The 12,478-nt window shown below is 46.9% G+C and overlaps 1 protein-coding gene across 1 annotated transcript in view; it reads right to left on the reverse strand.

Annotated features, from left to right (window-relative positions):
- Nucleotides 1–12,478, reverse strand: part of SCLT1 (sodium channel and clathrin linker 1) — a 92,713-nt gene that overhangs the window by 22,651 nt on the left and 57,584 nt on the right. The window contains exons 16-18 of the mRNA XM_036031818.1: nucleotides 11,316–11,461; nucleotides 9,773–9,965; nucleotides 4,997–5,193 (exon numbers count right to left, since the gene is read on the reverse strand). Of these exons, the coding sequence (XP_035887711.1) occupies nucleotides 4,997–5,193; nucleotides 9,773–9,965; nucleotides 11,316–11,461 (536 nt within the window). The remainder of the gene's footprint in view (nucleotides 1–4,996; nucleotides 5,194–9,772; nucleotides 9,966–11,315; nucleotides 11,462–12,478) is intronic.

A 12,478-nucleotide genomic window follows, 5' to 3' on the forward strand; every position in this document is an offset into this window, starting at 1 on the left:
TAAAATAAAGGCTTGGAAAAAATTAGTGGTTTATACATAATCATACATTTGTGGAGCAGACCTTGGATTAGAAGCTATGGTTTTAGCTTGTTTTTTTTTTTTTAAACTGAATTTATAGGGGTTACACTGGTTAATAAAAATACAGGTTTATGTGGTATGGTTTTATAATACATCACCTGTAGACTGTATTGTGTGTTCACCACCCCAAGTCATGTCTGTAACTATTATTTATTCCCCCTTTATGCTCTCCTACCTCCCTCCCACCCCTCTTTTCTTCTGGTGATGAGGGTTGTTTGTTTGCTTATTTATTTTTGCTTAATCCCTTTTTATATACCCCACCGACTTCTATGGGAAGATCTTAAGTCAGCAACTCACACCGTGGAGAACATTTTTAGGCTTTAAAACTGACATTCCAGTCCTGGCTGGCATAGCTCAGTGGACTGAGCATGGACCTGCGAACCAAAGGGCCGCCGGTCTGATTCCCAGTCTAGGGCGCATGCCTGGGCTGCGGGCCAGGCCCCTGTCAGATGCAGAGTCCTGCATAAAGGGTGGAGACTACTCTGGGAGGACACACACAGCATTCTAGGATTCCACGTAAACTGCAAATGATCACAATGCCTTCAGTTAGGTGCCAAGCGGGTAATTTGAAAAGTTCATACTAATTCTGAAACATTGCTTAATAAGCTATGGGAACACTGTAAGTCCTTAGCAATGACATAAAAATTGAGTTTGCTATGAATTCAAATTCATAGAAATGGTAAAACGAATTTCACTAAAAGTAAAGATCAAATTGCAAAAAATTTGGTAGCAAGTACACCTCCATTAGTAGAGATCTTTACAGTTTAAGTCCCCAACTAGAATGTAGGGTCTCTGACAGAATGATGAGGTTTGTTAATTTTTGGACTGATGCTAAAAACTATTTTTAGAAATACTGCATAATGAATAAAAACAATACCCTTACCCATGTTCAGTGTCAAGTGATGGTACTAGTCTCTTGATTTTGAAGTAAATACTCTATTTCCTTTTTTTCTAGGAGGTAAAAAAAACGCTAACTTACTGGAAATTTGGTATTTTCAACTCATTTAGGGTTTGGAAGCTTGTCTACCAAGACTTGGTTTTCTTGGAGAGTGAAAACAGTCCTCACTGTATCTCCTGGATTCACGTTGTACAACCGGAGTCCAGTACAAAACGCTGCTTGACCGCTTGGGCCGGGCAGGGCCGCCATCCACTGGCTGCTGCTCGCACACCTGACCGCAGGTGCCAGAGCCGGGGCCAAGTCTGGGCAGACTCACACCGCAGGGTCTCATCGGCATGGGGGTGGTCCTCGGAAGCTGGGTTGGCTTGCTTGGAGTTGTGTAGTCCGTGAGTTGTTTCTACTTATTTCTCTCTCAGGTTATTTCACCACTACATGTTGCTATGTTAGGCATTTTATGTTATGGAAAGTTGTTTTCAGAAAAGATTCTCTGTATATGATTGAGACTCCGACAAGGAGGCACAGCAGAGAGGGAACCCACGGGGCAGGTGAAGGGCCTGGCCTCCCACTGCAGCAGCCGGTCTGGCCAATCAGACGCGGCCTGTCTGCTGCCACGGCAGAGTCTCCGGGAAAGGATGCAGGCAGGCTGTTACCGCAGTGGTGGGAGTCCGGACGACCCCTTCCGATTGCTCCTCTCTTCTCGGAGAAAGAGCTGAGGTTCTCACGTGAAAGTGATGACGGGGAGGAGTCGTGAAAGGTTTGAGGAAAGACAAGACGGCACGGCTGTCACCAGGGAGAGCAGAATATACAGGCTGACTGCACAGCAGCTAAGGGGCCCTTCCTTCTGTGACCATGAATTTAAAGTGAGACCACCAGCGCAGCTGGGTTTTTCTCCAGCCGTCACCCGTGGGCAGAACGGGTGACGGCACAGACTGGGCAACAGTGTGCATTTAACCGGGGATGTTTGGCAAAAGGAAGAAGGGAAAGAGGGGCCGGAGAGCTGAGGATGATGCTCCCCGCTGAGCTGTCTGAAACAGCGCTCCCTGTGAAAATGCACACACTGCCTGCTGCCCTTTTCTGCGTGCTTTTTTTCTTTAGCAATTGTCATGGCCACATCACACACTTCATTTCTCTTACTGCCTGTCTCCCCTGTTGTGAAGTCTCACAATGGCAGGAATTTTCGTCTGTCTGTCAGGGCTGCTGTCCTTAACAGGTGAGATTCCGCGCTGGGCACAGCAGTCACTGCAGTACCTGGGGCCCCTCCCACCACTGCCCTGTGGTTCCACAAAACGGAACTGGCTGGTGTGGTACCCAGCAGCTGTTTTTAAAGGACTGATGGTCTGGGCGTCATTTTGATCTTTAAAAGTGGTAACATTAGTTTCTTATGCTAATTATAATAAAGGGACCTTAAGGTGGTAGGAGTTTTTTACCTAAAACAAATTTTTTTTGAAAGATTTATTTAGAGAATGGAGAAGGGAGGGAAAAGAGAGGGAGAGACACACTAGAGGGGACCAAACCCACAACCAGGCATGTGCCCTGAGACGACACCCAACCAACTGAGCCACACCTGTCCGGGGCTCTAAAAATTTCTTAAGTAGAAGAGAGTAATAAAAAGTAGCAGGTGGTGAGAAGTGGGATGGGAACATGTATACCGGCCAGTTTGGAATATGCCTATGGCCAACTTGTTCTTAACTGTGGGTGGGAAGGGATGAGAGAGTGAATTCACAAGATTTATGTCATAAAAGTTCTTTCTGGCTCACTGCGGAACGTGGCATCCAGGGACAAAGGATGGGGGCTCCAGAAACCACCCAGACAGCGGAGCAGTGATCCCGGAGAGAGAGAAGGGTTAGGAAGTAGAGTGAAGGCACAGACAGCCAAGTGCCAAATACTTTTAAAGAGGAACCGAAAGCCCAAACCCAAGCAAATGGGGGCACTTTTAGTTCAAGATTACTAATAAATACAGCAAATGGATGAAATATTCATGAGCTTCTATTCTTACAGGCTTAATATATGAATATTTTCAGTAATCTACATGTTATTTTTAATATAATGAGAATGTAAAGTTAAAGCTTATTTACTCATTTTTTCCTGGGAACTATGGAAAAATCCAATGTGATAGGACCCAGGAAGGGCTGGTCCTCCCTTTCTCTTCAACTCGGCACAAAATATCTGCCAAGTGACAAATGCTTTGCCCGAGTAGATTTATAGTTGCTAGTCATCAAAGCCAAACTAGAAAATGGGATGCCAAATCTTCACAGAACATCCTCAGACGCTCAGTAAGCAAGAAGCACAGGTACAAATTCTGCTACATTTTTCAAGATGTTTTTAAGATCTCAGCCAATATGACAGAAACTTTTTCATCTTCCATTTCAACATTGCGATACAAATAACATCAAAGTTAGACACTTCTGGCCCATTAGAATAATGTATACCCTTATATCCTGGGCCTAGGACACTACACCATCACTTGCTTCAAAGGTAAAATAGTTGTTTTTAAATGTTGTCTTGATTCTGTTTCAAGGCCCTCACTAGAGACCGGTCGGTTCCCTTCCTGAGCAGCTGATTCAGCTCACACGCCTACCACCTCCCCTCCGGCGCTCACACTCCGACCACCGCGCACCTGCCGGCCCTGCCCCAGCTCGGACAGCAGACAGCCGGGGCCAGACCCCGTGCCTCCGAGCCCACTGAAGTGCTTCCGGTGGGCCAGGCCCAGACCTGTTCGCCCTGCCCCGCGCCTTCCAGCCGAAACCACAGTAAAGGTGTTCACCCCGGCAGCCCTGAGTACAGGGACTGTGAAACTCCTTCTGGTTCCTCTTCCTCTGCCTCTGGCCTCACTACAGCTCACTCAAAATGTTGTGGTTAAAAATCAAGGGTATGAGGTGTATTTCTTTTAGGTAAGAAATAACACTGAAATTAACTGCTAATGTTTCTTAATGAGAAGTAATATATCATATAACCGCAATGTTAATTCCCTGCAACAGTCTGCATGGATTTATTTTGCAGCTAGAGTTGGTTCCGGCTTCCAGGGTGCGTGACTGACCGCGGACACGTGCACCGTCCGTGTAAGAAAGAAGCCATCCGAAGCCCTGCCTTCACTACGGAGTATCATCATCGATCGAGGTGCTACGGGAGGTGGGATATTTTTAAAGGGATACCCCGTTAAAAATATCCGTATTTTTTTGAATCCACTAAAGGTATATTAGGTTACTCAAATTAATCAATCCACTAAAAACTCCCAACACTTCAAAAACATTAAAGAGACAAAAACACAGCAAAGAGTTCTGAGGCCATTCTGACCGTGAGCTGGTGGTGAGGAAAAGCAGCCGACGCCGGTGCACCAGCGGTGGCCGAGCCCTGGAGAGCCTCGTGGCTCCCCACGCCACGGTCCGTCTGTGGGACACGCACGTCTGGTCTCGCCGCTCAGCTCGCGGAGCGCTCCCTGACCTTTCGGTGGAAGATGGGGCAGGAGGTGGGGCGGGGAGGGGTGGGTGGGGATGACCACGAGGACATGGGAGGCAGAACCCGGGTGATTCTGCTCGTGGCCGGTCCCTAAGAGGCCAGGACAGACGCTGGTGCGTGGCCTGGGGTGGGGGCCCTGCTCCACAGCACCCCACCCCACTCAGTGTTCAAGCTTATGTTCTTCTGGGCGGAGGCACCCAACCTCTTCTGAAAGGGCCAGGGAGCCAAAGTTTTAGTCCTTGCAGGACAAACAGACTGTGTTGCAGTTGCAGAACATTATTATGCTAGACTTGTATGAAAATAGTATTAAGATTCTAAACTGCCATGTCCAATCAAAAATCATGTTTTGTGGAATATGCATAAAATTTGCAAATAATAGACAATGTCAATGTTGGTTTACAATGCTTAATATTTTTACAATAGTTCAATAAACCCTTTCTGAATAAAAAAATATAAGTACAAGGCCCAGAATTCCACATTTTTACAAAAAGATTGTGGCACAGACCTTAAACTAAAGGTTAATTTGTTCTGTAAAATATATCCAACAACGAACAGTGGACTTACTTCAGATTACTGATTCTCGTTTCGGCACTCTCGGTAAGCTTCTTTGTCTCCTCCTTCCACCTATCGGCCGCCTTCTGCTGCGTGGCCAGGAGCCGCCTCAGCTCCACGGTGGAGTTGCGGTTGCTGTCTTCCATCTCCCTCAGCTGCACCTCGAACCCGTGCTCCTTCACCGAGAACTCGTGCTCCATCGTGCTGACCTAGGCAATAAAATGGGCACAGCGCCTTCTCTTCATTTTCTGTTGTGCTCAGGGACATACTGACCGATGAATGATACACACAAATGGGACCACTCATTGGGCTGTCTGTGGCACACAAAGGCTTGGATGAGAAATCCATACAGAAATTAAGTTTACAGTTTGTCCTGGTCACCGATGAAAACGTACTCTGTATTACAGTAACCATCCGGTGGAGCCAGAACTACGATGGACCAACATTCCTCGCAGCACTTTCCCAACACCTTAAAGTGCCAGCAGTAACAAAGCGTCTTCTATGATGGGAAATTGCTCTCATCACTTACTTTTACGTTTGTCGCCAGAATCCGCAAAACAAATGTGCATGCTCTCTGTCACTGAGAGTTGCGTTTTTACTCGAGCCGTTTAAAAAATGTTCACTGGTTTATTTTAAAGGATGCGGCTCAGGAACAGCCGGAGGGAGGAGATACAAAGGGCAAGGCACAGCCCCGCCCCCCCACCAACTCGGGAGCTCCGCCCCGACGGTCTTTCACAAGGGCCTCACCAAGTCAGAGAGTATCACATAAAGGAATTCCTTTACCATTTTAGTTACAGTATAAATGGGTTTTTCTTTCAGGAAAAAAAGGCTGTAACAACTTTGAGAATCTCATATAGAAGTAAGTCCAGTATATTTCTAGGTAATGTATGTCATTACAAGCACCTTTTAATGCAGAATGAGCATACAAGCGAATGTTCTTGGGATACCCTGGATGCTTCTCAGCTGTGACCCAGGCGGAGAGTCAAGCCTCAATGCCCTAAGGCACGTCATGAATCGCCTTCTCCTGTATTTGTGGAGAGTGAACCTATCACCATCCCCGAGCCAACTGGGAAAAACGCTCTGAGGACAGCTCCTTTGGTGCACTCTCAGGACATCTCTACCTTGCTACCCTAAAGAAATATTATAAAGAATGACTACCTTGTGGTATTTTAAAGCGATGTAGTTGGAAAATGGTCCTAGCTGGCACGGCTCCTAGTAATTCATTCAATAAGGTTCCTTCGAAACTGAGAAAAGAATGAACAAGTGCCCCGATCTTACCAGGTGACTGATAAGGTTCATGCTCTCAGTGGCTGAGAGACCCCGGAGAAGACCCACCACCAGCAGAAGGCCGGGCGCACAAGGGCAGACTGCACGCAGCCTGTCCTCGCTGCCCCTGCTGAATGCCACGGGCTTCCTGGAACGCTTACATCTGCTTTCTCGAGGAGGGCGGGGGCAGAAATGTAAGACTTTATGAATGCAGGCACTGGAAAGCAATATTGATTGCTTGGCTCTGTATTGCATTACTGCTGGGCAAGCCTCTTGAGGCTCCTTGACTCCTGCTATTCTAGTACTTTTTGAATTATTACATTCTGAAAACTTAGATTTCAATATACTCCCCCTCTTTCCCTGCCTTAACCTGCACTTCCTCTGGAGAAGCCATGGTTTTGGTATCTCAGGGGGGGACTGTCTATTTCTGTCTGTCTCTCTCCCATATGTACCAAAAGGTGATCTATGTGTCTACACAGTGTCAGAACTCTGCCTCCCAAGGTAGGTGCCTGTCACCACCCGGAAAACCTGTTTGCTCTGGGGCCCTTTGGGGCCTGGCCTCTGCCTACGTCTGCCGGCTTGTGCCACGCCACTGCGGCCCTTCTTTCTCCGTTCCTGCCATAATGCCTTCCCATTCTTGGATCCTTTCCCACGCTCCCTTGGCATGGAAAAACCTCTCCCCTTCTGCTTAGGTTAGTTACTCTGCTGGGGACCACTCTGCATGGTGTCGGGAACTGCAGCCCTGTGCAAGCCAGGCCTTGAATGATGGCCTGTAAGACTTGACCTGAATGCTGGGAATGCTGGGAGGCAGGCATGACCCAATGCCAGCACCGAGGGTTCCTGTGGGAAATCAGGCCTGAAGAATGCATTGCAACGGTGAGGCTCGCTTTGCTTTGTGTGGCCCTGGTGCCAGGAATCTGTTATCTACATCTAAAGCAGAAGGAGAGAACTCCTAGCATCATGAACCATGCCTTGACGACCCCCTGGCATAGACATGTCTAACAGGCCCTGATCTGAGGCAGATCTCTGAGCTTCCTCAATTGTCATCTATAGACAATATCTGTTTTCTGTAACTACGGCCTTCAGACCTTGAGGGGGGAGCTCGGCATGCTTGCCGTACACCCCTGCACGTGTCACTCTCAATAGAAGCCTCAGGAGGAAGGACCTCGAGGCTCCTCTCCCTGGAGAGATTAGCCAGCCTTCTCTCCCCAAGCAGATCTTGCGTTGGTAGCCTTGTTTCACCTGTGACTCTGGGGGACACTGTGGGACGGGGTCCCCCACATTACTCTATTCAACTTTAGGATGGAGCTGTCATTGCTTCTGCTGGGTGCTTCTCTCACCATGGAAGCAGTCAGGTCCCTCCGTATGCACTCTCACTGAGCCCTGTGCGCCTCCTAAAACGTACTCATCAGTTTGTGAGGAGATGTTTCAAGTGGGCCCCTCCATGCAAATATTAAGGTTTTAAGGGTGGGAACCACATCTTTTTTGTTGACTATTTTATCTTTAGGACCTGAAACATAGTGAAGTTGTCAAAGCACAGCTCCGACTGAACAAACGATGGCGTTTAGGAGTCAACATTCAGTCTTTAAACAAACCCCAGATCCTTCAGTGGATGTAATTCCGATTACCAAGCTGGACGGGTCTGCAGCGACCTGGGAAAGCTGAGGGTCACGGCCCCCAGGCCGGTGTTACAGGTAACAAAAGTCCCGCTAATGATGGAATCAGAACCTTGGGCAGGGAGTAAGCGTTTACGGTCCCCCTGCCTTCTCCCTTTGGGCCCCGCCCTGCAGAGAACCAAGTGCTCTCTCTGTCTGTGTGTGGCCAGGATCATCTGGCGTAGCACATGCTACGTGTATGTGAGCACACACACGTGAGTCCAACCTCACGACACGCTGCAGGTGGTGGTGGTTCCAATGCACGCTCCCAGAGTGTCACGTGACAGTTCCAACTGCTTTGCAACTCTGTCAACACTTGATATTGTTAGTTTTTAAGTTTTACCCGTTCTGGCAGGTATGTAACGGTACTTCATTGTAGTTTTAATTACATTTCCCCAATAAATAATGATATTGAACCTGTTTTCATATAGGCTCTTTTATAAAGTGCCTATTTAAGTCTTGCCCATTTATGGCAACGAGATGCCTGTTATGTCCTTATTAATAACTTATTAACTGATAGCAGTTTTTATATTCCTAACATAAGTCCTTTTTTGGTTGTATGTATCACAATACTCTCTTCCATTTTTCATTCTCTTGGTGTCTTCTGATGTCCTTAATTTTAATGAAATCCAATCATCTGTGTTTTCATGATTATTGCTTTGTGTTCTGTTTAAAAAATTCTTTCTTACTCAAGGACGTAAAGATTTTTCTCCCTGAAGCTCCACGGCTTTATACTGTGCATTTAGGTATCCAAGGCAACTCAAATTAATGTGCATGCATGGCACAAGGGTCAACTAACTATTTTGAAAAGACGGCCTAGCATCACTTATTATGAAGATAATTCTTTCCCTAATGAAGTGTACTGGTGTCTTTATTAGAATGAGGTGATTATGAAAGATGGGTTTCTTCCTGGACCCTATTTGGTTTCAGTGATCACACTGATTATTCTTATGTTGATTATACATTTTTAGTTACTGTAGCTTCATAAAGCCTTACTATCTTCTAGTACAACTCTTCCCTTGTCGTTCAAAGATTTCCCACTGACTAAAGCATCAAGTTCAAACTCCTTTTCAGAGTTCAAGGTTGTATCAGTGAACACAGGGTCGAATACTGGTAATAGGAGTTATTCAATAAACATATGTTGAGACTAACTTGGCTGCATGTGACTGTTATGATTCCCCCAAATAACAAAGACCGAAGTGAGACACTAGCGTCGCCAGCCCATCACAAAGGGGTAATGCCACTTTTTACAGAAGTCTCACTGGATGATGGGCAAGGCCGGCGGCAGAACGCTGCTGGTAAACTCCCGTGCTTTGCGAGTCCCCCGAAACAGACGGTCACGCTCCTGTTGCTTGAGCGCGTCAGTGTCACAGAGGGGAGAAGTGAGAGGGAGGAGAAGGGGGGTTTCCTGGGGGAGACGTGGACCCTTGCCTTCTCCCTAGCATGGAATTCTCGGGCCACCAGGGAGGGGTTCTCAGAGCACACTGATGGGGCCCCCTGTAGAGCCAGTGTGCGAGTGCGGTCCCCGGGGCGAGTGTGGAGGGCGGGAGAGGCAGCCTGTACAGTTATCTAATAATCTATAGTTCCGCTAGCACTGCTGCGGCTGCTTCGGCAGGAGTATCCGTGTCCTTCCTGGCTGGGAAAGAATTTTTTGTGTGTGGATAGTGAAAGCAATCATTTTCGAGTACGTTTTCCAACTTCTACCATACAGAAAAAACCAGTTAATGCTTTGCATTATGATTTAGTGCTACCTGACAAGAAGGCAAAAAAAAAAAAAAGACCTGAAAAATGTGTTACTTGGCCCTAGATACTCTCAACACGTGGATTTTCACAAGTACGTATTTAACGCGGACTCGTCGGAAAGTACCTTTAACTTGGCTTTTTTCTGAGCCTCCAGAGCAATCTTCCTTAAATCCTCCATCTCCTTCCGTAACTGTTCATTTTCCTGCTGCAGTTTCAGCCTTTGTTCGCTGACCAGCCCGCAGTTTTCTCTCTCGGACTCCAAGGCACTTTGAAGTTTCTGGATCATTTCTTGGCAGCGCGATATCTCTTCCGAGGAACTGGTTAAGGAGAAAACAAGAGAGACGTAAACTTAAAGTGCAGACTCTGCCCCTCTGTTCCGAGCCACTTCTCTTCACCGGAGACTCGGCCGTGTGGGGTCACGATGCTATCTTGTGCCGGGAAAACACATTCAACTCGGCAGTCATAGCAAGGAACAGACAAACCGAACTGTCACCGCTCACCCAGAAAATGTGAGTGAAAGCTCTTGCAAATTTTTACGAGCACTGAGCATCGCTGTGCAAACAGGACGTCAAGGGGACAAACTGAAGCGAGTGGTAAGAGAGGAGAAGTGGGTACTAATCAAAACTCCTTCACTCCATCAGTCAGCTCCACAGAAAGGCATTCGCTGACCATGTTAGCAAATTACAGCAAGACCTCTTTCATATGTTTCTATGTCTTAGAAATGGTTTTATAAATCTCTCGTTCCACAAACTTCTTATTTAATCATAGTTTGAATAGGTTATATCTTTTTTTTAAAGATTTTATTTATTTATTTTTAGAGAGGGAAGGGAGGGAGAAAGAGAGAGAGAAACATCAACGTGTGGTTGGTGGGGGCCATGGCCTGCAACCCAGGCATGTGCCCTGACTGGGAATTGAACCTGTGATGCTTTAGTTCGAAGCCCGAGCTCTATCCACTGAGCTACGCCAGCCAGGGCTGAATATGTTATCTTTAAACTTCCTCGACAATAAGTTTTTGGGTGGCACAGCCTCCAAACATAGATACTGCTAATTTTTATTCCTCTCGTTTTAAATCTCCATCTTCTCAATCCCAGGTCATCAACTGCTGTGAACATTCCCTAGTCCATACAGGGCCCTTGTTCCCCACTGATAAATACTGTAGATCTTTTTTTCTCTATCGGCCTCAGCTGATGAAGTCTGTCATGGAACGGTGGGTCTAGACAACAGTCACCAAAGGGCACTGAGATCAGGACAGTGCCGAGATCGGAACCAGCCACGCCGCACGTGCCTCCCAACAGAGGTCCAGCACGCTACTGTCTGTGAAGAATTCTTACGAGATAAACGCTGGATCAGATCAAGCCTCGTGACTCGATTCCTAGTTTTTTAGCAGAGAAACAAGGTAAGGATGATATTGCATATATGCATCCTATTTAACTGCCAGAAAGGAGAAAGTTCAAGCAAAATGATAAAGTACTATTAAGTCTTTCCTTCCTTAGAGAAAAGAAATTAGTCTTCAGAAATAATTTTGGAAAAAAAAAAGAAGCTCTTTAGTGTTCAGGTTTTTTTAAACATAAAATATAATTAATTATTAGTCCTATAAAAACGTACTCTATCAAAAATTGTATGCATTCTGAAAGTATTATCACAGACAATCCTAGAGAGTATCTTACTTTATTTCGAGGTGTTTTATTTTATTTTCTGCTGTCTTAAGTGTTAGCTGAAGATCGTCTTTGGAACGCTCTGCAACCAGGCATCTTTGGTGCATCTCCTCCAGTTTTCTGTAGAGATTTTCACTTCCTTTGCCCTCACGGTACATCTGCAGAAGAGGCTCACATGTGCATTACCTTACAGAAGAGAGGGGTCTCAGAGAGCACACGCGTAGGAAGTGAAATCAATGACGAGAAACCCAAACCCATGACCACGGGCTTGCCTGTTTTCGCTGTGACCTATTAGAACATACTAGTAATTGATCTGGTTGTTTCGCATTTACAAAACACATGCACAATGCTAAAAGCTGACATAAAATAATAACCACTTATTTTTGAAGTTATTCATGCTCATTGTAAATTCTTCCAATCGTTTTAATATTTAAAAAATGTAAAACAGCTGAAGTATAAAAAAGTACTCTAGATGTCTCCATTTAAGAGATAACTGCTTTGATTCTTGAACAAGACCCTACAAGTCACTTCTGTATTTGCATATTCAAAAACACAGACGCGTGCAGTGATGCGATGCGCAGAACTTTCTGGAAGTGACTCCAAAGCCCCACTCCGTGCTGGCTGGACAACCATCTGGCGGGAATGACCTGTAGGAGTGGTCGTGCCCAGGCTCAGCTTCCCATGAGACCGGCCCTTCTCCCACCACACAGGGGCTCCCACATGCCCGGAACCGCCAGGTCCGCAGGCGCGGGGCGGCTCACGTCTTCAGACCAACCCCCCACACAGCTCCCCTTCGAGTCCAGACGGCCTGGACCAGCAACCTGGGTCTCCGCCCACTGACAAGACTGCTGCTACTCCTGCTCTACTTGAAACTCGGCCTCTCCGCACATCGTGCTGCTGCGGGCAGACCCCACCCGCAGGGCGGCACGGGACTGCGCACCCCGGTCTGCAGGAGCACGGTGGGAGCGCAGGGAGCTGCGTCTCCTCCACCTGTCGCCTTCCGCTTGTAGCGCTGGTTTTCCCCACGAGAGCCTATTCCGTAACCAACGTCCGTGACACTGAGTATTCACCCCAGGCCCTGACGTGCGGCAGGTGGAATCTAAACGGGACAGATACTGACGAACACTGAGAAGGCATCCGCCGTGGAGGTGAGTGGTGGGGTCACACCAGATGGT

This window comes from Phyllostomus discolor, chromosome 8, assembly GCF_004126475.2.
Source record: "Phyllostomus discolor isolate MPI-MPIP mPhyDis1 chromosome 8, mPhyDis1.pri.v3, whole genome shotgun sequence".
Taxonomy (NCBI): Eukaryota; Metazoa; Chordata; class Mammalia; order Chiroptera; family Phyllostomidae; genus Phyllostomus; species Phyllostomus discolor.